Raw genomic sequence first — 23,919 nt, forward strand, 5'->3', positions numbered from 1 at the left:
GTGGTTACTAGTCATTCAAAATTAAAGCAACAAAGCTTTTGTGTGTTGCATTTGCCTTATTTTCTTGGAGATACTCTGGGTAGTTTTTGTGCTCAGCATGTTAGTTGTAACCTATGTAATAACTATTTCATAACCCATGTAATAGTTAGTTACTATTTCCTACTAATGCACACTCTTGAAGATGGGCAAACTTCTTAGAGGTGTGAAATTAAAAAGTTTTATGTAGTATACTTTAGTTATCTGTAAAAACACCTTTTTTGATGACTATTGGTTTTATTAGAATTTCAGTGTGATTTAGCACTGTTGTCCAGCAGATACTTTGTTCTTGTTGAGTAATATTTAAATATGCTTTGTATACCAGCACAGTATGTTTTTTCTCTCTTATTGAAAGATGAAAAAAATATTCTTTGATGTGAATGTCATCAGATTTTTAAAATATCTGTAATATTTTAAGAATATTTTATTAAAAATGGGTTCAGTCAGAAGAAAGCTTCAATACTTTCAGTGGAAATGAGCTTTGTTAGCTTTTTCTGTAGCAAACTACTGCTTGGACAATTGTTTCTCAAAATGTTAGTGGTGTAATAGACAAGAAAAATCTAAATGTTTCCTCAAATCTTAGCTAAGACTAGCTGTTATACCATAGTGCTTACAGTGCACGAATCTTACTGCATTTATTGCTTTCTGTAGAACAATCACATTAGCCTAACCAGTAACTGACTACTTATTAATGGACTTTTTTTGGTTTGGTTTTTTTAGGGTTCAAATGGTATTTTAACAGACTTCCTCAGTTTCTACACATTACCTTCAACAGTGATGCATCATCCTGTTCATAAAAGCCTCAAAGCTGCCTATTCCTTTTACAATATTCATACAGAGACTCCCCTGTTGGATTTAATGAATGATGCACTCATTATAGCTAAACTGGTAAGTTGTAGGTTGGGATTTTTCTGCTTCATTCACAAAAGTATTCTTAGGAGTAGACGCAAGGTAAGAACTGGTGTAATTTATCCATGCCAGTGCATTCAGTTTTATAGCACAGAATGCAGTTGATGAGACATATATATATCAAAATATAAAGGAGTATGCTTGGTTTTCCTTTTTACTTTGGGTGATGCTGGGGAATGACAAATGCATAAAGTATTTGCAATAGCTTGAACTGTGGAAACACTCAAGAGCACACTGATGACCGTAGTCACTAAGTATCAGAAGAGTGAAAAGTATCACTAAAATAATTTCCCTTGGAAATGAATTAATAAGCGCCATCAAGTATCTATTGCTTTTTAAATTTTTTTAAATTCTTAAAAATGGTAGAAATTTATTTATGTGAGCTTTACAATTTTATCATTGCTACGTGTAAAGCGCTGTAGATGTTGTCATGGTGTACCTTTTAAGCATACCCTTAGATATGGAATTATACTGATAGATGTTCGGTTGAATGGAAGGGAAAAAACTATAAATTAACTTCTTAAACAGAAGAGTTTTGGGAGTTAATACTGTCTAATGAAAAGCTGTCACTCAGCTCTTAATGACTAGGGTTTCATGGGAGCGTAGTGCTAACACCAATGGCACATGACAGCACTTTGAATGAATTTGCAGAGACTTGTTTGCCCTGGGTGGTTCAAAGCACTGCACAGGCTTCATCCAGTCCATAGCATCCACTCTGCAAACCATTCCCAGCAGGCTGCAGAGCACAGACATGTTTTCTGCTCCTCCTTCCTGCTGAGGTGTTGCTGCTGTACTACTGGTGGTGTTACAGCCTCCTGGGGAGTGCTTCAGCAGGCCGTGCTCAGAGCTGCCTGCACGTGCCACAGGGATTTCTGTGTTGGTTCTGGATGAAGCCAGTGATGGTCTGCAAAGGCTGCATCTATTCAGACTTGAGGCTGCATGAAAGCAGCCACACAAACTTCAACCTGTCTGTCCCAGCTATGTTCGTGCAGCGCTGCAGCTGAGCTGCCATCTGTGACAGGAGCTGCTTGCTGAGGTTTGTTAACCTAGAAGCAGTTCAGTAAGTATTTAGGGAAAACTCCTGGATAGTTACAGGAAATACCATTATTCAGGCTCCAGAATTATTCAAAAGGAAGTTCAGAGGCAGACTTTGAGAAGCTAGTTTAATTTTCAGGAGTGGCTAAAAATACTGGTAATAGTTCTTAAGGTGGGGAAAGGTTGGTCTCAGTTAGAAGTATGGCACAGGGAGCTGTGTGTCTGGCCATTCTCTGGCCATGGGTGGGATGGGTGAGGAGGCAGTTCCATGCTCTGACCACAGGGCTTTGCACCTTCCTCTGCACACATTTCTCTCCCAATGTGACATGCAGCTCCATGATGATCCTTTTGAGTGGATCATCCTATATCCTTTGCAGTGCTGGGATTTAGACACCTGTGGATTTCTTAAGTACCTGCTGGGCCTGTAATGCATCATTAGATGCCTAATTATAGTTGCAGATCTGGCAGTTGAGTTTTACACAAGGAGAGGTAAGGCAAAGGAAGAGTGAGATAAACATAGTCCTATTCACAGCCTTTTGTTTCACAAACATAGTGAGTCTGGCTGGGATGGAGTTAACTTTGTTCCTAGTAGCCCATATGGTGCTGCACTTTGTCACTGATAACACACCAGTGTTTTGGTTGTTACTGAACAGTGCTTGCACAGCCTCAAGGCTTTCTCTTTCCCCTGCAGTGAGGAGGCTGAGGGTGGGCAAGAAACTGGGAGGGGACATAGCCAGGACAGGTGGCCCCAGCTGACCACAGGAATGTTCCATGCTGAATGATGTTCTGCTCCACAATAAAGACTGAAGGAAATGAGGAAGAAGGAAGGATGCTTTCCAGTGATAGCATTTATGTTCCCTAACAATGATTATGCATGCTGAGATCTTGCTTCCCAGGAAGTGGTTTGACATCTGTCTGGCAGTGGGAAGTAGTGAATGAATTCTTCTTTTTGCTTCCCTTGTGCCTTCAGCTTTTGCTTTCTCTGTTAAACTGTCATTATTGCAATTCACAAGATGTCTTGCCTTCCTTCTATTTTCTCCCCATCCTGTGGGAGAGGAGTAAACCAAAGGCTGTGGGGGTGTTTGGCTCTTGTCTGGGGACAGCACACCACTTTCTCCTTTCTGTTCTTTAACTCCAAAGCATGGGTTTTGGAGGTACACATTCAGCTCAGCAAATTGTTTTTAGGGTTTGCATGTCAGCTAGTGTTTATTTTTGTCTCCATATCACACTGTATAAAATTAGTTTGGAGTTCTAGAATTAGTTTGGCAGTTATAGGACAAAACACCTGACTTTCAAAGTAAAACCCGAAATTTGGAGTTACCAGCTTAGGTTCTGTGTATTCTGTATGGAGAGAGTGTGAGATTTTGCATCAGGATAATCCCTCTAAAACCCTGCATGTTTTATTGTTGAAGCTGACACTAAGTTTCAAGATCTAGAATCCAGGGAAGAAATTCTCTTCTGAATCTGCTTCACTAGTCTGTCAGAGCTGTGGAGAAAGTACCTTTAAACAGAAGCCTTTTAATCCCTCTCAGAAGATACTAACCTGAAACTAATCTGCTGATGTTTAGATACTGAATTAAAACTACATTTGTAGAATTTTGTTTGAATTTTGAGTGTTTAATTGCACAGCTTTGTGTGCTTGTATCTAGTGTCTCTATTCTCCCCCACTTCTCTTCCTGCCTTGAGATTGCTTTTATTGTTACTAACTTGGGATATTTCAAAATTTACATTCAATGCCAAATGTCAGATATTGTTATGTCATTTGTCTTATTTCTTTGTGTTTTTCACAGCACATTTAACTTAGCATGGCATCATCTGCACACAGAATGATCTTTGTGTAAGGTAGTGGGAGGCCTTGCTAAACTCACTGTCTGTGCTTTGCAACTTTCTTTAAAATAGTCCTGATGAAGAGCTTAAGTGCTCTTTCTCTTCAAACCCTTTTTTTCCTAATATGGGGTGCTCATTTAGAAAAAAAAAATCTTTTTTTTACTAAATGAAGAATGTTCCTTACCCCATCTTCTGGTGCTTAAGTAATTGAGCATTATTGTTTTGTACCTTTTGTTTTAAAAGTATATCATGTCCTGCTGGTGCACTGCCTTTCTGCTGTTAGGACCCCAGGAGCTTAGATCAGACTCCCTTGTAGTTAATTGCAAATAAATGGACTTTTATATCCACACCCCCAAGCAAATTCAGCTCTCCATATGCGATGGCTATTGCTGCAATGGCTTAACTGACCTTGGGTTTATGCTGCTTGTTAAGAGTTCCCAGTAAGGAGTTAGGATTTGAGTATGTGTTGAAGCAGAAAAAGCTCAGGACTGATTTGGCCGTGTGGCTCTTCTGAGACAAAAAATGTCTGTTGGATGGAGTGGTGAATTTGGGAGGTCTAAGAAAAAAGGAGCTGGTAGAGGGTGCATTAGTAGGGGAGGGAGAATCACATGAACGATTTGAGTTCTAAAGAGAATGGCATTTCAGAAAAGGACTAAATCACAAAAATATATTTATCATTAACAGAATGATCAATTGCTGAAAAACACAGTAAAAGCTGCATTTATGCAGCTTCAACTCGAATAGGCCATATGTGTCAAAACACTGTATGTGACTGTAAAAAATGCATATCTTTAAGGATAAAATAATGGAAAATGTTCTAGGAACTCTTCAGACATTAGGCCCTGAAAATAGCTTTAAAATTCATACCCTTTTGGAACTAATCTTCAAGCAAAGTTGTGCGTTATACTTTAGTTTTTATTGGGAAAATATCTTCGTGTATGTACCTAATTAAAAGGCAAGATTTATTCCATTATATTTTTCCTTTTAATTCGCCTAAGTCTCTTGGATATTGTATGCCACTCTGAAAAGTATTTGTGTGTCATTTGAAAATCTAAAAAGTAAAATTTTAAAAATGCTTTGCTGTTGCCAGAAAGGATTTGATGTGTTCAATGCACTAGACTTAATGGAAAACAAAACATTCCTGGAAAAACTCAAGTTTGGGATTGGAGATGGAAATTTGCAGTATTACTTGTACAACTGGAGGTGTCCAGGCATGGAATCTGAAAAGGTAAGGGAGAAAAATGAGTTCCTGAATTCCATTAGATGTAATGGTACATTAATCTACACTGCCCAAAATTGGGTGGAAGTTTTAAAAACAATGTAATTGGCCCTGTTTATGATCCATAGTTGAGATGCAGAAGACTCTTGATGTTTAGATTTACTACCATATTGGAACTAAAATACTATGTTTTTCTTCTTCCTTTAGGTTGGTCTTGTATTACAATGAGAACGCTTATGTTTCTAGAACTCTTGAGGTCATCGTTTGAGTTAATTTAATCTCCGTAACTCTTGAAATGGTATTGTTCAAGAGGAGTAAAAGCACAACGTCAGTGATACTGAAATAGTCCATTAAATCTGATCAATGAAGACATCCACATGTGACCAAATTTATGCATTTTCAGATAGATCAGACAGTCCATGAAACTCTTCTATTGTCCATGAAAAGAATAAAAAGCACATTCATTTAAGTTTCAAAGCTTAGCTTGCACCTGGATGAGAAGAAGGTATTTTTTCCACTCTGTAGAAAAGACTGTTTTGTACAAACTGAATTTCAGTGGTGGATTAGGGTACAAAAATATTTGCTATTATGTGGATGAACTGCTGCATTTCTATTTATTAAGTGGTGATGTATGTATGTCAGTGTAACAGAATGAAGGATACAAACTGGAGTATCTTTGCTTATTTACTTAACATGGTTATCATCATTTGGGGGAAAAATCACGAATTACAATTCGTTTGTAGCTCTATGAAAGTCCTGGATGTTTTTGTAACTGGAGCAGTATGACAATGTACTGGTATAACTAGTGCATTTGTTTCTCCATAAGTAACGCTGCCAAATCAATAAAAAATACAGATTTGTACTTTGATCTTCAATAGATCAGTGGATTGATTTAACAGTATCGCACTGTTCAGTGCAGGTGTTATCTATGTTGCCAGAATGATAATACATTACTGTACTTAATTTACAGTTGTGGCACAATACCTTAGTTTTTCCTCAGTAGAACATCAGCCTGTGTGTAAAACTAAGAATTTTAGTAGTGCTATCAGGATATTTATAGTTTGAATGTTTTCAACGCTTCTGCGAAATTGCACATATTCCTTTGTCTACTTTGATTTCCTATGAAGTCTGTAATTTTAAGGAAAAGTACCTTGTGTAAATATGTATTCATAAATTGTTCCTGGTAATGTTTTTATCCTGACTTTGGAACAAGAAGTTTTGCTATATATGTGGCTGGTAAGCAGAAGAGAAATGCTCTGCCCTCAGTCCTTGGAAGTCCCTGTACTGCACTTCCAGAAATGTAGGAGGGCTGATCTTTGTTGTTGGGTGGAGCTGTTTTAATTCCCTCATGAATGCTCGGCAATGGGAGTGGCTTCTGAAGCACTTTATATGCATTCCAGCATAGCGTCATAGCTAGAGATGATAGCAGTTCTTTCAGCTCATGGATGCTGCAGATCATGAGAACTGAGAAAATCTGTGTTAAGAAACTGTTCTAGCTGAAAGTGCCAAATTGTGGTAGTGAAGCCTCTGTGCTGTGAGCATCTTTTGAATGTGACTTGAATATCTCATGAAATGCAAATGTCTAGCTTTCCTTTTAAAGATGCCTGTAATTCTGACAGCAGATTTTGCTGAAAGTTTAATTCTGTACATGAAGATAAATTTGTCCTTCATAACTGTTAGCCCTACCCACCACCTTGTAGCAGTGGAGTTTTTCTTTCTTCCTGCTCCTTTTCCACTGTGTGAATGGTTTGTGGTTTGGTTTCTTTTTCTTGTTGAATTGTGGTGGGAGGATTCTGCCCTAGAAACACTGATAAATACTTTCCCTTACTGCATTATAGCTGATTAAAGCATTCAACCTCCTTCAAACAAAGGAAGGGACTGAACGTGGTTTGTTTGACCCCTGGTTGTGCACCAGCTCGGGACCTCATGAATTTGAAAGGACTTCAAGGGAGATCTTATGGTGCAGTTGGGCTTTACATCTCTGGCCACTCTTGATACCTCTCTGCTAGTGGCAGTCAAAACAGGTGGTGCAGAGACAGCTTGGACTCTGTGTGAGGCCTAAGTAGAATTAAGTGCCTGAAAATGTAATTGATGGTAGTGATACTTGAGGTAACAAGAAGGATTTAATATTGACCCCATCAAAGACCTAAGTTTTAACTGCTAAAAGGCAAGAACGTGCCTCCTTGGCAGGGCATTCTTATGGAGTGCTCTGGGATGAGGTTGACAGAGGAGCTCAGCGTGTTCAGCTCTTAAAGGCAGAGCCTCAGCAGTCCTCACTCAGGGCTGCCAGAGGTGAGGTGGGACAGCTCTGTCCTCATGGCCAAGATACCTCCTTGATGAGACAGCCCAGGTGATCATAGCCCAGGTGAAGGACTATGTTCATGTTCTCTGCCTTCCCTCCCCTCAAAAAAATGCAAGTGGAAGAAATGTTAGGCAGATGATTTGTTTTCTCCTCTGAAATCAGAAGGCAGATCCTCCAAAGTATTGTCCTTTGTAAAACTGAGGCCATGATGGGACCAAGTATGTCCATGTAGAAGACAGACTTAAATGTGGGTTTCCTGCAGCCTGGCTTCTGCCTAAATATTCAGGTTAGGGCATATGAAGGAAATAGTGTGGCCAGTCTTGTGCTCTCTTCTAGTAAAGTAGTGCCATTTGCTTCTGAATCCAAGGGATAAACTTCTGTTTGGTCTGGCTCACTCTGCATGTTCACTGAGGGGCTGCAGGCAGAGACATGCTCCTGTAGAAGCAGCACTGTAGCTGAGGCAGAAAAATTACCAGCCAGAGAATGAAGGAAGCAGGCATCTAAGCCCGAGTGTTGGAGCAGCTCTTTGAGAGTTCTGTTCATGGACTGATATGTGTTAAGCATGGCCTCTTCTCTCCCTGCCGAGTGCTCTTCACCCTTAGTGTTTTGCTGAAGTATCACAGCATCACAGAGGAACTTGAATCTTGAAAGTGTCCAAGCCAGCACCCACACAATAAGACAGTTACTCTGGAGGTGAAAATTGTAGCAACTCACTTTGCCTTCCTAAGCAGGTACTAAACAAAGGGTGACGACTATCTGTGTGGGGCCACTGTCAGGAGCTCAATAGGAGAGACTATTCTCTTGTTTCCAAGGTTGAACCTGTGTGCATTAGTCCTGCTATGAAGGTAAGACTCTTCAGAACCTAATAGGTGTTTGCAAAGGATTGGCAGATGTAAAGCTTGCTCTACCACCTTTCACACTGGCTTTTTAAACATCTGTTCTTTCTTTCCCAAAGTAACTTCCTATCTGCAGAGGGAACCCAAATCCCTGAAGACAGAAATAGACCTGGGCAGGCAGTGAAATGCTTGAAAGATGATTGCTGTGCTTATGTTCTTTACCAAAGCTAATCCTTATGCTCTGTGTAAATGCTACAACTCTTATGCTATGGTTAGCCAGCCTGGGAATGAAACACACTAGTGCTAGCATGCCTTCAAAGTTTTTTGCACCCAAAAAGCCAGAAAAAAGGACATGTATAAAGGACTATGAAGCAAGGCAATGAAATCTCACCTATTCTTGCACCCTCAGACACAGACAAAAATTGTAGCTTTAAATGCTTTGTTTAAACTTCAAGGAGCATCATGACTGCACAATCAGTGCTCATTGCTACTGCCTGCCTTCATGGCTACTGCCTGCCTTCATAGCTGGTATCATGAACTTAAGTAATTTCTAAATAAATTCAAAATACAGATGAACTACTGGATGGCAGTGGAAGTCTGGATTAACAGATCTCTGAAAAAACATTATGTAAATTTGAAGGAACAGCAGAAGTTACCAGTTATGGTATTTTATGCTTTCTTCTACAAGTAAATTCCTAGGCTGATTGCCTAAATTGCAGTGCTATTTCCCCTCCTTCCTACAATCCAACTCCCTCATTAGGAAATTGCTCATAGTCCCCAGTAAAATAAAGGGAAACTCAGAAGCTACATGGTATGTTTTCAGTCTTGTAGCAGTTATAGTTCTCATCTACTTTATATATGGCATATGTCAATTTACTGGGAAATAACTTTAGACTTCATTTAGAAGTATTTTTTTAAATACTGCAGCAGTAGTAATTTGGTTTGTATTTGGAAATAGCTTTTCCTTTAGCATACCATGCACCACGTATCAGATGGAACTCAAATCTGCATACATTTGTGACCAAAACAAGTTCATTGTTCAAAATTATTGTACAGCAGAACAAATAATAGAGTTCAAAAGGGAAATCTGCCTGTGCTGTTTACTTGAACCCAGCTTTAAAAGACTTATACTGGCATGGACCTTTGTTTAAATAAACTTTCACTTTTGGTATTTATTTGTTTGAGTAATTATACTTAAATCTCTTTTGCTTAAAGCATGTTCATCTGTGTAAATACAAAGTTCATTTAATGCTTTGTATTAATTCCAGAGAAGTATAAATTATGTCTTGAAATTACTTTGGCACGCTCATTACTGGCTTTAACTCTGATCTCCAGCTGCAAATGAAAATACTTAGTCTTTACTACACTAACACTCAAATCTGAGCAATATTCTTTATTAAAGCAGGAAGTACCTCAGCCAAATGCAACATAAAGTTCACCTTGTACTGAAGAGCTTTACACTGTAAAGCCTAAAAGAATTGTTCAGTTAGAACTGCGCTCCATCCTGCATTTAAAAAATCTGTTTAATAGAAAGAACCAAACAAATCAGTTACGCTGAAAAAGCTTTTCTCTTTTTGCGAGGTGGTTTCTTTATCTTATTGGGATTTGGGATGAGTTTCTTGATTTTCAAAGGCTGCAAAATTACATTTGAAAGATCAGGCCGATTGCTTTCCGTATGCTTCCGCTTCTGACTTGTGAGCTTATCCCCCAGCACCTCTGTGAGCTCTTCGGGTTCCAGATTTTCTGAAGAATCTGTATCTGCATAAGCCATGGATTCTTCAGTTCTGTACTGAAACCACGGCACTTCCAAAGCTGGCACCTTTGGGATTATTGCTGCAATTGCTTCAGTGAATTTGTCGGACGGCTTTTTGAAGCCGAGTGCCAGAACGGAGGTTAAGCCAAGCAGGGGCGCGATGGTCTCGCTGAGCCGTGGCACCTGCCCTGCCGGCGTGGCGCGGCTCGCGCTCAGCTCGATCAGGTGTGACGTGATCATGGCGGGTTTGGCAGACTTGCACACCAGCAAGAGAAGAAGTTCATTTTTTTCCAATGCTTTTGTAACTTCATTAACTCCAATAGCAAGCTGCCTTCTGATAATTATGTCAGTCCATCCTGGTTTTTGTTGGTGGCTTTCTGCTTCCTCCGCAGGGAGTTCTTTGGTGCCAGCATCACACTTTCTTTCAGTTTGCTTTTTTGTAAGGGAACGTTTTTTCTTTCTTGGACTCTCAATCTTTTTAAGTCCAATATGTTTAATCCTTTCTTCTAAGGTGTCTAGTATAAAATGCATATCTTCTCCATCTATGGTTTTCCACTGGAAAACAAAGGGGTTATCTAGACTAGTTTTTACAGTGGTTTTCTTTGCTTTCCGAAGCGTTGCCGTCCCTTGCTGAATTACAGACATCCTGAGGTGGTTCTATGTTTTGTCACCCTGAGGAAGAAAGAGCAAGACATTAGTTCAAATACTGCACTATGTGCTATGGACATTGTTACCAGAAGCTTCTGGGAATGCAGAAGAGAATTACTGTATGTCAGTGATACTGGCATCTGTCAGCCTCCTCACATTGGCACCAATCCTTCACAACATCCTTCACAAGGCAGGTGTGGAGCTGCTGCTTTTTTTTTTTTTTTTTTTTAATAAATAAAAATGCTGGACAGGACAGTAAGGCAACAGCAGTGACAACAGACCCTTATAAAGCTGAACAAAAGCAGCTGGAGGTATTACAGCTATAAAAAAGCCACAAGCCCAACCAAACAACAACCCATCCCCAGACACACAGGTTGAAGGATCACTCCATTCTCACTGTTGCACAGCTGCGGTGCCCCCCTGTAGGGAGGGGGAAAAAAAAAAAAGGCAAAAACTGAATCACAACATGAAACAAGTACCTGAATTTATTTAGGATTTTTAGAAATCTCTTTTCAGTCTTTAGTCCACACCTTTGTATTTTTCTGTATTTGGAAGGTATGACAGAAACTTGTAGACACTTTAATAGTTATGCTTTTGGGGAAGGAAGGCAATCCCCTACAGGCCTCCAGAATTTCAGAAGGAGTCTTTTGAGTCACCTGGACATTGCCTTCAGGGATGAGAAAAACTGAACAGGAGCAGAGAAAGCGTAATTGTTCTTGCTCTGATTGATCTAGTCCAGAGTAGCAGTGAAGACACGAGGTCAAGCCTGGTGACAGTTCCTGATAAATTGCAAAGCCCCCATGCTGCTGCTTGGGAACTAGTAATGTCTTCATTGCAAGCTTACAGAATAAGCACAGCTCACGTTTCTGATCAGGGGGAACATAACGTGACTCCCTCCTAGGTTTCCTAGTTACCCAAGAAGACATACAGATTGCATTTATGTACAGCTCATGAACATCTAAAGGCTGCCACCCAAAAGATACCATTCTGTCATACCAGTTCTCTGAATACTGATAGTGAGCTACCTTGATAGAATAAGACTAATGCCATCTTGACCCCAGTGTACTGCCACCAAGCAACATCTATCTGGATAGGCTTTCATTCAGTTAAACTCATCTGAAGGACAGCAGGAGAAAAATGCACATGGTGTGATTCTGGGGGTGATCCACAAGTTGGGACTGGAAAAGCCAGAAATTGGATTTGATGATCCTTGTGAATTGTGTCCAACTCAGGATAGTCTATGATTCCATCTTGAACAGAGTTGTATCAATGCAATGTGAACTGTTACTCAAAATGAAAGTCAAAACCAGTGAAGGAGTTTTCAGGGAACAGTAAAACTGAGAATTCCAAAAAAAAAAAAAAAAAAAAAAAAACCACCACAGCACTCTTAAGTACTCTCAAGAATAATTTATGAAACACCCTGGGCTACCACAAAATGGTCCATCCAACCCACTTATCTGCCTCCAACAGTGGGAACTGGAGAAACCACCTGAGGAGGACAGGGCTGGTATTTCCCTCAGCTCCCAAGCACCCAGAATGGTTGCATTTGGGATGTAAGAATAAAGATGGGCCAATTTAACCTATTAGTCCTTTATGGAGTTATCATTCATGCAGTGATCTAATCCCTTTTGCTTACCATCACAGTGACAACTAAAAAATGGAAATAACCACAAGAATATTTACGTGTGACCGAGTTAGAATGGAAGCCTGTGATTTTTTTAAAAGAAATGAGCGCCGGGTTATCGCTTTTAAAAGCTTTCAATTAGGGATGCTCTGATGACCTTTGACAAGCAAAATCAGCAAGACATGTACGAGGAAAAAAAACATGGAACATGTTCACCTTTCAAAGATTACATTTTTCTTTTCAAAATGGGCACTCCTGAGGAAAGCAAGCGTGCAGGAATAAGGAAACAGAGCAATGAGTGAAAAAACCAACACTGAACTCCTCCACCTCTCACCAGCGCGGGACGCCCTCGCTTCCGGCGGAAGGCAGCTCGGGGGAGCACCGCCCACGTCCCCCGCCGCCGGGAACTCTCCAGCCGCTTCCGCTCCACAGCGCGCCGTGGGCTCCTCCAGCGCCTGGCAACGGGGAAACGCGGGTTAAGCGCGGCCCCAGCACAGCGCACTGCGGTTTTCGCCGCTCCCTGTGGCAGGGGCTCCGCCGCGACCGCAGCACCCTCTCCCCGCACCGCGGGCCGCCGCCCCCACCCGCCGAGCACCGCGGGCCGGGCCGGGCCCAGGCGGCCCCGAGAGCGGGTCGGCCTCCGGCTGCCCCGACCGCGGGTCCAGGCCGCAGCTGCCCCGCGCCCGCCAGCGCAAAGCCGGCCCTACCTCGGCCGTCCGCGCTCCAGGAACACGCCGAGGGACGTAGCTCCGCACCGCTCCGCCCCGGCCCCGCTCCGCCCCCGGCCCCGCTCCGCCCCGGGCCCCGCTCCGCCCCCGGCCCCGCTCCGCCCCCGGCCCCGCTCAGCCCTCGGCCCCGGCCCCGCTCCGCCCCGGGCCCCGCTCCGCCCCCGGGCCCCGCTCCGCCCCCGGCCCCGCTCCGCCCCGGGCCCCGCTCCGCCCCCGGCCCCGCTCCGCCCCCGGCCCCGCTCCGCCCCGGGCCCCGCTCCGCCCCCGGCCCCGCTCCGCCCCCGGCCCCGCTCCGCCCCCGGCCCCGCTCCGCCCCCGGCCCCGCTCCGCCCCCGGCCCCGCTCCGCCTCCGGCCCCGGCCCCGGCCCCGCTCCGCCCCGGCCCCGCTCCGCCCCGGCCCCGCTCCGCCCCGGCCCCGCTCCGCCCCCGGCCCCGCTCCGCCCCGGCCCCGCTCCGCCCCCGGCCCCGCTCCGCCCCGGCCCCGCTCCGCCCCCGGCCCCGCTCCGCCCCCGGCCCCGCTCCGCCCCGGCCCCGGCCCCGCTCCGCCCCGGCCCCGCTCCGCCCCCGGCCCCGCTCCGCCCCCGGCCCCGCTCCGCCCCCGGCGGCAGGGCCGGCTCCGCGGCGGGGCGGTGTATGGAGCGGGCCGAGCCCGGGTGCTGTGGGGATGGAGGGAGCGGTGCGCCGCTCGGGCGGCTCTCGCTGTGGCGGCTCGGCGGGCGGTGCCCGGGCTGCGCTCAAAGCCGCATCGCGAAGCGGCTGTAGCGTTGGTGCCAAGCGGCGTTAAAGCGCTGGTGCTGGGGGCCTGCTCTTGGCAGGTCTCATCGTAGGCTCACCACTGGCGTTCCCGGGGCTCAAGCGCTCCCGAAAACTGTCGCAGAGGCGATGGCAGACGTGCTTAGTCCTATGTCAGCTAACGCAGTGGGGGCCAGGTCACCAGGTGCTTCATAGGGACTTCACAGCCACAGGAGTGTCCCTCGCTGCAGTGCAGTGTGCGCCGTGCTGTGCACGGACATTGTGTTCTGTGACCAAGGTGACAGGTAAGGACTGGTTCCATTCGGTGTGTTCCCGCAATATGCCCTCAGGTTAACAAATCGTCACAAGCACGTTCATTTTTCACATTCACTGCAGTGCACAGCATAGTTAAGTACAGCCTCTTGGCCCTGAAAGAGCAGAGGTACTTCGTCAGGGCACTGGTCCTTCAGAGATGTTTTAAATTTTTTTAAATCTCCTATTTACTTTAATTTACTTGGATTGTTTTCTCGTTAATTCATGACTTGATTTAACCTGGACTTGTTTCCTCTCTAATTACTTTTTTGGCATGTTTTTATGGAAGTTAGCAGGTTAAAAATGCAGAAGTACCTACCATAGATCAAACTATGTTTAGGGAATGATGCACATGCATGGAGGCATGACTACAAATAATTGATTGATACAAGAGGGAGGGAATTTTTTTCTTCAGTGGTTACATTTGTAGGGTAGTTTATCAATTAATTTAATATTCTTTTTATTTTGTACTTAGTAGACCAAATTAAAAAGCAGCATTCACCGTGTGTTTTGTGTGTGTAGCCGCTTGTGTGAGGTATCCTTGCGATGATCCACGTGTTTTTCAGAGCTGCAGCTGAAGGGTGCGAGGTCCCAGGTTGGCTGGACACGGGCATGGGCAGGGACTGCGGCAGAAGGAACACAACCAATAACTGGGCTGGTCGCAGTGAGAGCACTCGAGAAATCCCTTTGCCGAACAAACGGCTCGGGAATGTTTCTGTATCACTGCTCTCAACGTGGCGGCCTAATCCCCAGCGGTATGGCCGGAGCTCGGGTTTTCAGCGGAAACGAGCGGGGGCTTAATGCTCCCTGCCCCCGCCGCCCCTTCCCGGCGCCTGTCGCCGCTCAGTCGTGCCGGCGGTGCCGAGGGGCGCGGCGGCAGACTCCCTGTGCGCTGTCGGCGCTGCTCTGCTGCCGAGCCGAGGTCACGGGCACCGTCCCAGCGCCACCGGAGCCCGCTGGCAGACGCGCCGCGTCCCCGCCGGAGAAGGAACGAGGCCGGTCCCAGCGCATCCTCGCAGCATCATGACTCTTCAGGTACGCACGTCTGCATCTGGTGAGACAGAGACGAGAGGAGAGGGGTGCACTGTGCGTCTGTGTAATGCCGTGCTGGGGACTGTGGCATTTCTTCAGTATCAGGATTTTTACCGCAAAATCAAGGTTACCTTGCGGCAAGAGAAATCTGCCTAAACCTTTGGAGGTTAAATAGTGCATTAGTTTTCACAAGGGGAGGGTGAGAAGCATGCTGGTTAATTTGAACTATTTCATAGGTCAAGTACTATTTTGGAGCCTTACCCGTTCAAAGCATCACATGAATTATGTTTCTTCAGGCGTGGATCTGAATTTGCTAGGACTGAGTTAGACGTGGAAAGACAGGTACATGCTTATGTTTTTAGGATCTAGCTGGTTGCTTGGAGCTATTAAAGGAAGAGGAAAACATCTAACACTGAGACAGTGTTATATATGCATTTGGGAAACGTAAATAATTTTTAAGGAAGTTGTGTGTATTTTTTTGGGTGTATGCATCTTTGGACTGCTACATTTTGAAAAGTTTGTGTTTTGGTAGGAGAGCTTCTACTTTCTTACCATCTGGCTATAAAGAGCGCTTCTTTTTACATTCTCTCTGATTGTAGCTTTAATAGCTGTTGAGGAAATTATTGCTGGCTTTTAGCCTCCTACATTTGTGGAGAACTATGAATACTTCCCTTGTCTTGGCCATGCCTGATGGATTAAGCTTTAGGCTTTCCTATTATCCCTTTCACTTCAAGATTTGCAAGCTCTTCTATTCCCATCTCATTATGTCTGTCTCAGCTTAGTTAGTGTGCATTTTGCAAAGAGTGAGCAGTACAATGCTCTGACCTAGATGCAGGGACTGCCAGCAGCTTAGCAATTTTCTTCTGAGCTGCAATTATGTTGAATAGCACAGAGGTTTCATTGTGCTGTGTTACAGCTAAGAAGAAATCTCTTTCTTCAGTGGATCAAAATTGCCAAATCCCAAACATAATGCCACCTTTGCTTAATTAATAATTCCTGAAATTGTAGTTTGTTTTATTCTGCCTTGAATTCACTCTAGAAAGTGAATTTATTAGCCTAATGAGAATCACGAGCAATGAGCCATAAATCATAAGAGCTGAATGTAGTATGATATGGTGTTCCACACCTGTATATAGTTACACTTTCACATAAAAATCAGTGGTTGAAATTTTAAGATACTGTACACATTCTGCACTAGACATTATAGAACTTGTCTAGTTGGTTGGTTGACAGTTACCAATCCATAAATTTCTTGAATCTAGCTGTATGGGAATGAGGACAAATGACAAAAATAATGTTCTCATTAGTGAAGTTGTAAAATATTTATCAGTTTTGCAAACTGGTAAAATATTCTGCTGTAAATGAAGAATTCAGTCAAGCTTTTGTTCTTTGCAAAAAGGCAGTGTCTGATAATAGTTTGATAATTTGTGCTTTTATCTTAAGGCACATGTGAATGTCTGTATGTTTTATGTCTGTATATTTTTTATGCTTTTTATTTGAAGAGTTAAAGGGAATTTTATGGGCACATGGTTAAAAGGAAATTATATTTTTACAGGCTGCTCTTAAGCCAGCAAATCCTAAGCCTCAATCTGTGCAGAATGATTGGCTAGAGGGGAATAAAAAAAGAAAAGTTTGGTATTTAGATTTCATTTCTGCACATTTCTTGCTCTGTAAGATATACATTTGCAAAATTTTAAGCTATCTTATGATATTTTACTATAGCTGCAAATAGAATAAAATTATAGGAAGATGAGGTTATTAACTTAATGGTTTCCTTAACTTATTTTTTTATCTTCTATCTTGTACAATTGAACAGGGCTTCTGGTTTGTTCTTACTGTGAAGCTGTCATGGTTTAATATCACCCAGCAAATAAGTACCATGCAGTTGCTTGCCCACATTCTCTTCGCCTACAGTGGGATAGGAAGGAGAATTGGCAGTGAGGAGAAGGGGGAAGAAGCAAAAACTCATAGTCTGAGATAAGAGCAGTTTAATAATTTAAAAAAAAAAGTAAAATATGATACTGTGATAGTAGTAATGAGAGAAAAAGAGAGAGAGCATATGCAATTAAATACAGGAGAAGCAAATGATGCACAATACAACTGCTCACTACCCACTGACCAAGGCCAAGCCCATCCCTGAGCAGCAATGAGTCCCTCCTGGCCAATTCCTCCCAGTTTCTACACTGGACATGATGTTCATGTATAATATCCTTTTGGCCAGTTTGGTCAGCTGTCCCAGATGTGTTCCCCCCTCTTCCTCAGAATCCTGTGCAGCTCCTCACTTTCAGAGCATGAGACACTGAAAAGTCCTTGGCTCAGTGCAACCACTACTCAGCAACAACCAAAACATCAGTGTGTTATCAACATCCAAAACACTGCACTGTACCAGGTACTAGGGAGAAAATTAACTATACCCCAGACAAAACCAAGACAGAAGTTTAGATCAGAAAACAATTCCAGACATGTGAAAGACTTCCACAGATTTCAGTGGTCCTTGTACATCAGTACAAGGCAGAGGCTGTCATGCAGTACTTACTTATTTAAACTCTAAAAACGTGGCAACCTAGTTATTGTTTATTTTTGATACAGTTTTAAATCTTACAGTTAACAGAGCATGAATCCTGCTTTTATTCACACCTGTGTGGATAATATTAAAAGATGTCTGTGATGGAGGAGTCAGTCATAGGTGTAGTCAAGAATGTCACATTTCAGATATTTGGATAAATAATGAAATACTTATTTTAATAAAATTGTACCTATTTAAAAATCCTTGGTTAGGATATCACATTTATTTTCGAGAGTAAATTCCATCCCTTTTGGGATTTGTACATCTGTACCAACAGTGTGACTATAAATGCTTTGCTTTGAGGAGCATCAAACATACGTAGTTTCCAGTTTCTTTGGACCACTATTTTTAATTCCTTGGTAAGGTAGTTTGCATTGCTGATTTTGTTTCCCCTTGTTAAATGCTTCTTCATTGTAAACGCTGTACATCTATCAAAAATATGTTATTAGTGCACAGGAGGGATTGTGTAATTAGACTAGTCTTGCTGCCTTAGTATAAAACGCCCTCATATCCTAATTCTGCAGTGCCTGGAACACTGTGCAGCAGCATGGCATGGCTGGAGTGACTCAGGGGTGGGCTGGGATGTAAATTCAGAGCATGTGAGTTCCTCTGCAATCCCCATGTCCTTGCCTCTTTCCCCAGGTGAGTACAAAGTGGAACAGGCCTGTTTTCATGGAAGGATAAGGCAACTGACTGTCAAAAGAAGCCCTGTGAGCAGTCTCACAAGGACTGTGAGTTTAGACTGCTGTCTGTGGCAGTGTGTCTGTCCCCTCCCTGCTCCCAGGCTGAAGGCACCCATGCTGTGCCTAAGACACAGGGCAAGGTGCTTCTGCCCAATTCTCTCCCTGTGCTGGTGTGACTTCTGGCCTCAAATGGCTTCACCATTCTGGGTTTGCTGCTGAAAAGAAGAATAGTTATTTACTTACTTACTAAGCCCTTTGCAATTTTTGATGAAAAAGTAAAATTGAGCTTGACATCTAACTTGGTGCATTTCAGGTGCTTGTGGCAAATCCAAGCACAGTTGCTGTGCAGAAGGAGACCAAGAGATAACACAGCATAAAAAAAACAAAATTTCAAGAGTTTCATGAAAGCAAATATTACTGTTACCAAAAAAAAAAAACCCAAAAAAACCCAAACCAAAACCAACCGACGAAACAACACATGAGAAGGGATGCTGTAAGGCCATTTCAACATTATTGATTCAGCTTTTATTTTATATGTAGTCTACAGCACACAATTTTGGTTTATCTAAATTGCATATAACATAAATACATAGCATATGAATGTATTAAACCTTTTGGGTTTTTATTCTAGAAAAATCCTGTATTTGTTTTGCAGCACTCTCAAATACTTGTCTGTTTAAAAAAACAAAACTACAGTGTTAAAAGAAATCAGACACAAAAAGTTGGACTTCAAGCTTCATGTTTTTCTATGGTTCAATGGTATAGATGCATTTTAGTAACACTTAGAATTGTTTTTATTAAAACAGGAACAAAGTAATAAGTAATTACATATTTCAGTATATAAAGTTTTAGATTTAAGAATATAATGTGGAAGTAATTTAATCTAGAATTTAGTGCAGAAACTGCCAAATCATATACTTTATTGAATGACCAAGTGTCAGATCTTTAGGAAGACAAATGGCACTGGGAATATGCCTAATTCTCAGAAGGATTGTTATATTCAAAATAGAACAGCAGCATTTCTCAAACTTAATACAGTCTTTATCAATTTTAGCACACCAATACTTCTCTATACTCCTCCATCCAATACTGGGCATTTGGTTTAGTGAGGCCTTGGTGGGAATCTCCCAGAAACTTCTGCTTGTCAGTTATGCAAATAGTGAGATTCTCACTGAGTTGGAAGAGTATTTATTAAAAAGCATCTGCATTGCTGCAGGATTTTTGTCTTTTCATTTTACCTTAAGGGTGCTATGAGCTGACAGACCTAGAGATGTATATTGTCATCATGAATCCTTCACACCTAATTTTCTGTGAATTTACAGATGCAGTTTAAAGAATACTCAAGATTTAATTGCTGTTTTTCAGGGAGCTAGAATGCCCTTTTAATCACACATCATGTTTTTTTAAAAACATTCCTTTTAAATGTGGCTTCCTGTTGCAATGCAGCTGTTACAGATGCACCTCCTCCTGTGGTGAGCCCTTTTGTTCTTAGAAGACTTGTGCTTGCCCTTTGTGGGTTTCATATATCAATTCAAAATTCGCAAAAAATTAGCAACTCCCCAGAAGTTTGTATCTGGTGAATCTCATAAGCCAAACTAAATTTCCAGACCAAAATAAAAGTGAATTCCATCTCAGGAGGCAGAGGTGACTCATTTGGTGGTAGAGTGGCCAAGTGTTTGTGCAGGAAGCTGCAGTGCACCTGTCCTTACCCTGTTTTGCCTGCTGCTCCTCCCTTAATGCAGCCACCAGCTGGCATGTCCTTATATCAATGAATGTGTAGTTTCATGATTCCAGGAAGGGGCCTTTTTGTGAGGAAAGATGCTTGAACATCACTCTCTAATTAAACTGCTACTTATTTTTCCTTCTTAAATTTAAAAACAGAAATAACCTTTCTCTTGTACTTTCTCTCTGTTTAAATACAGAATTCTGTAGTGAAACTAGCTGTCACTCATATTTGCTTATTTCCATCACCAGCACAGTCACTTGCCAAGGAGAAAGGCATCAGTTAAGGAGACAAACATGCATTAGGTTTCCTTACTTTAAAAAAAATCTAATCTTTCCTGTAGCTAAAGGGAAAGGTGGCATAAAGAAGCACAGTGAGGACTTCTGAGGTAATGCCAGGATCTCACTGATTTAAACAGAACTGCAGTACTTGTTAGAAATGACCAGGGCAGGAGATGATATTAACTCCTTAGACGCCTTTATTTAAAAAGGGGAAGCTCGAGGGATGGTCTACACCACTGCTGCTCCACCAAAGGGGAGGGTCGGGTCCATCCTGCCGCTGCCCTCGTTGCTGCAGAGGCGCTGCAGAGCCGGGAGTTCGCTCTCACGGGTGTTCTCAGGAAGTCAAGCTGGCACGTCTAGTCTAGGGTCCTCACCTTTGCTCAGTCCTTTTGCAGTTATGGCGAGGAGGCAGAATCAGTCCCCAGGTAGCTGAGGGTCCTCTTGGTGTTGTAGTGTCTTTCTTTTATTTGGATTTTTTGTTGGATTGCAGCTTTTGTACCATTTTGCCAGCAACTCCACTTCCTCTTGGAGCGGAGCTTCATGGGAGTCCTTGGGTTTTCCATAAGGGTGGCAACAGCAGTTTGATGGGCAGGCCGGGCACTGGCAGGGAACAGGAAGTGGAGCAGGCAGAGGCCAGGCGGGAGGAGCAGCAGAGGGCAAGGGGTATACAATACAAAGGGTAAGAAACTGGGGTTTGGGATACAAACTTTCGAGGGAAGGTAAGGGGCACGCAAGTTGCTATGGATACCAGTGCACTCACTCAACAGTAACAAGTAAGAGTAACCAAACTTCCAACACTTGAACAACTAGGAGTCCCTTAATTTTATTCACTTCAGTACTCATGCTGAAATCATTGCTGACTTTTACACAAACTTTTAAGCTGGTGTAGTGGGTTGATGCTGACCAGATGGCAAGCACCCACCAAGGCCACTCACTCACTCTCTTCAGCAGCTGGACAGAGGAGAGAAAATTTAATGAAGGGTTCATAAGTTGAGATGAAGGACCATGAGAGAGATGACTCATCAAATACTACTGAGGGCAAAACAGGCTCAACTTAGAGACATAAAATGAATTTTTTGCCAACAAAATCAGAGCAGGATAATGAGAAGTAGAATAAGCCCTTATAAACACCTTCCCCCCACCCCTCCCTCCTTCCAGCTCCACCCCCCACCCCAGCAGTGCAAGGGGTCAGGGAATGGGGGTTATGGTCAGTTCATCACCGGTGGCTTCTCCCAGTGCTCAGGGAGAGGGGCTGTTCCCCTGCTGCACCGTGGGGTGGGTACAGAGACAGTTCTCTGGGAACCTCTCCAGTGTGAGCTCATCTCACCAGCACCAGCTCCCTGTGAGCTGCTGACCCGTGAGCCCATCCCGTGGGGAACAGTCCTCCCCAGGCTGCTGCGGTGTGGGTCACTGCCCCACGGGCTGCACTCCTGCAAGGACAGGCTGCTCCAGCCCGGGAGCAGGGCCCCTCTCTCCATGGGCCTCCCACAGGGTCACAGCCTCCTCCAGGCAGCCACCTGCTCCGGTGTGGGGCCCTCCATGGGCTGTATGAGAATCCCTGCATCTCCATGGGCTGCAGGGCACAGCTGCTTCACCATGGTCTGCACCATCCACCAGTGGCACATCCATCTTTGGAGTTACCAGGAACTGGCTCTGCTGGACATGGTGGAAGCTTCTGGCAGCTTCTCACGGAAGCCACCTTTGTAGCCACCCCGCTACCAAAAACCAGGCCATGCAAAACCAGTACAGCTGGTTTTGTACATATTAAATATGCGTGCAGGATATACTGTGCAGATCCAACTCAAAAGCTAACATCATTGTTGAAACCAGAACATAGCATGTTAAAGTGCTTGTATCGTTCTGCATTAGAGTAGTGCAGTGATCTGATGGGTCTGTAGTCACCATAGATTTTCTGTCTCTCTCTGAAATGTTCTGGGCATGAAACAGAACTCCAAACCTCAGCCTGAGACCTGCTTTATAGCAAAAATGGCTACAGCCTCAGGCTGATGTGTGTGATTCACAGTGATGAAAGGAGTAAATTTACACTTTACTCCGGTGCTGTCCTGTGTTTCAGAGTTAGCTGTGGAAGGTGGTCCTGGCAGTAGCTTATCTCCATAAGGCACCTCTGTGCTAGCTGCTGGTCTCCTACTTCCCTATCAGCAGAGCAGTGGAAATGTAGGGTGAATTGGCAGAGGGGATTTGAGCTCCACCCCTTGAGCCAACACAGTGCAGGCAGGGTCAAAACAATTCAGAGATTACTATGGCGTGTAAAGTTCAGTGAAAGGCTTCATACCTGCAGTGTGACTGTAAAAGACATACACACCACATAAATTGTGGAGGCTGCCTGCTCCTATCAGGCACACAAGCCTATATCCCTTTCTAACAATTTATGAACACATTTATGAAGCTTCTTTCTTGGGAAAAAACCTTGTCTGATTCCTAAACCCAAGTGAGTCATTGAGAATATCTAATAATACTACTGAATGTCTCGTAACTGATGTTTTAGATACACCCCTTGAGAGAACACTTTCTGTTCTTTCATCAGGCTGACTTCGATGGTGCTGCAGAAGATGTAAAAAAATTAAAAACAAGACCAACTGATGAAGAACTGAAGGAACTATATGGATTCTACAAACAGGCTACTGTTGGAGATATTAATATTGGTATTACTATATATACTTCACATTTACTCACACTGATAAAATCAAGCTAATGTTACATAAATCTGCATGATAACCAGAGCTATGCATTTATTTTGGCAGAATGTCCAGGAATGCTAGATTTGAAAGGAAAAGCCAAATGGGAGGCATGGAACCTGAAAAAAGGTGTTACATCGTTTAAATTTACATCCCATAGTCACGTTTATAGGATGACAAATGAGGAGAGATAATGACTCCTACTTTCCTTTGCAGGTTTATCAAAGGAGGATGCCATGAATGCCTATATTTCTAAAGCAAGAGAAATGGTAGAAAAATACGGGATCTAGAATATTCAAAATAATTCCCACTAATAACTAACTCTTCATTAGCTAATGAACTAACTCTGTTGAGAAAAATGCAATACTAAGTCCTTATCATGTAGTCTGACACTAATGTCTTTTAAGCATAATCTGTTTGACTGTAAAGGGTATTTACATATATAATCTATTTTTAGCTTGTATATTAATCTAAATAAATTTGAACTGAATAAATTAAGCTTTCTGTGAGAATTGTGGATTTTTGTGGGTATTAAATTATATTTAGAATTTTGACAGAAGCAGACAAGAGAGAAGCTCTAACAGTAAAATAACAGACATTTTTTTCTGCAAACAAGGTTTTGAAATAAAGTGAAGAATTTGTACATGTTCAAGAGAAGAAGGAACAGATGAAACCTTTTTTAAGACCCAAAGCCAATGTCTGTTTTCAAAAAAATCAGGAATGCAGAAGAGGAACAGAGTATCTTTTAGGCAAAACTGCATGCAATGTAGAGAAAGAAGTGACTTATTACAAATTGCTGTGCGAAGCCAGGGAACCTCTAAAACATGGGAAGCCTGGATCAGAGCAACATAGATCAAAACAAATGGTTAACATGACGTTCTCCCTTTACTCCATCCCAAATGTCAGGTTTAATATGGTTTACTTTTAATATGTCACTTTAATATGGTTTACAATTACAGGTCATAAAAAGAATGCAA

At 43.0% G+C, this 23,919-nt stretch overlaps 3 protein-coding genes across 4 annotated transcripts in view; 2 read left to right on the forward strand and 1 right to left on the reverse strand.

The window, feature by feature from the left end:
- Window positions 1-5,901, forward strand: part of NMT2 (N-myristoyltransferase 2) — a 31,723-nt gene extending 25,822 nt beyond the window's left edge. Inside the window, exons 10-12 of the mRNA XM_066316806.1 lie at window positions 757-924; window positions 4,898-5,035; window positions 5,234-5,901. Of these exons, the coding sequence (XP_066172903.1) occupies window positions 757-924; window positions 4,898-5,035; window positions 5,234-5,254 (327 nt within the window). The 3' untranslated portion in view covers window positions 5,255-5,901. The remainder of the gene's footprint in view (window positions 1-756; window positions 925-4,897; window positions 5,036-5,233) is intronic.
- A 3,641-nt stretch (window positions 5,902-9,542) lies between these two features.
- Window positions 9,543-10,756, reverse strand: RPP38 (ribonuclease P/MRP subunit p38). The gene has a single exon (XM_066316817.1). It carries the CDS (start codon window positions 10,560-10,562, stop codon window positions 9,714-9,716), a length of 849 nt encoding a protein of 282 aa, XP_066172914.1. The 5' UTR covers window positions 10,563-10,756; the 3' UTR covers window positions 9,543-9,713.
- A 4,025-nt stretch (window positions 10,757-14,781) lies between these two features.
- Window positions 14,782-23,657, forward strand: ACBD7 (acyl-CoA binding domain containing 7). 2 transcript variants are annotated; one of them, XM_066316962.1, is made up of 4 exons: window positions 14,782-14,996; window positions 22,753-22,909; window positions 23,009-23,071; window positions 23,159-23,657. In XM_066316962.1, exons 1-4 carry the CDS (start codon window positions 14,985-14,987, stop codon window positions 23,230-23,232), a joined length of 306 nt encoding a protein of 101 aa, XP_066173059.1. In that variant the 5' UTR covers window positions 14,782-14,984; the 3' UTR covers window positions 23,233-23,657. The 2 variants fall into 2 exon arrangements, with proteins under 2 accessions (XP_066173059.1, XP_066173067.1); XM_066316970.1 differs by having other exon boundaries at window positions 14,793-14,996; window positions 22,792-22,909.
- Window positions 23,658-23,919: the final 262 nt, after the last annotated feature.

Source organism: Sylvia atricapilla, chromosome 1, assembly GCF_009819655.1.
Source record: "Sylvia atricapilla isolate bSylAtr1 chromosome 1, bSylAtr1.pri, whole genome shotgun sequence".
In the NCBI taxonomy this organism is placed as follows: Eukaryota; Metazoa; Chordata; class Aves; order Passeriformes; family Sylviidae; genus Sylvia; species Sylvia atricapilla.

Excerpts from the sequence above, each read along its gene's own strand:
- RPP38 (XM_066316817.1), bottom strand. The coding sequence starts at position 10,562 with ATGTCTGTAATTCAGCAAGGGACGGCAACGCTTCGGAAAGCAAAGAAA.
- ACBD7 (XM_066316962.1), top strand. Across the intron at positions 22,910-23,008 it reads TGTTGGAGATATTAATATTG|AATGTCCAGGAATGCTAGAT; the intron begins GTATTACTATAT and ends TTATTTTGGCAG. Across the intron at positions 23,072-23,158 it reads GGCATGGAACCTGAAAAAAG|GTTTATCAAAGGAGGATGCC; the intron begins GTGTTACATCGT and ends TTTCCTTTGCAG.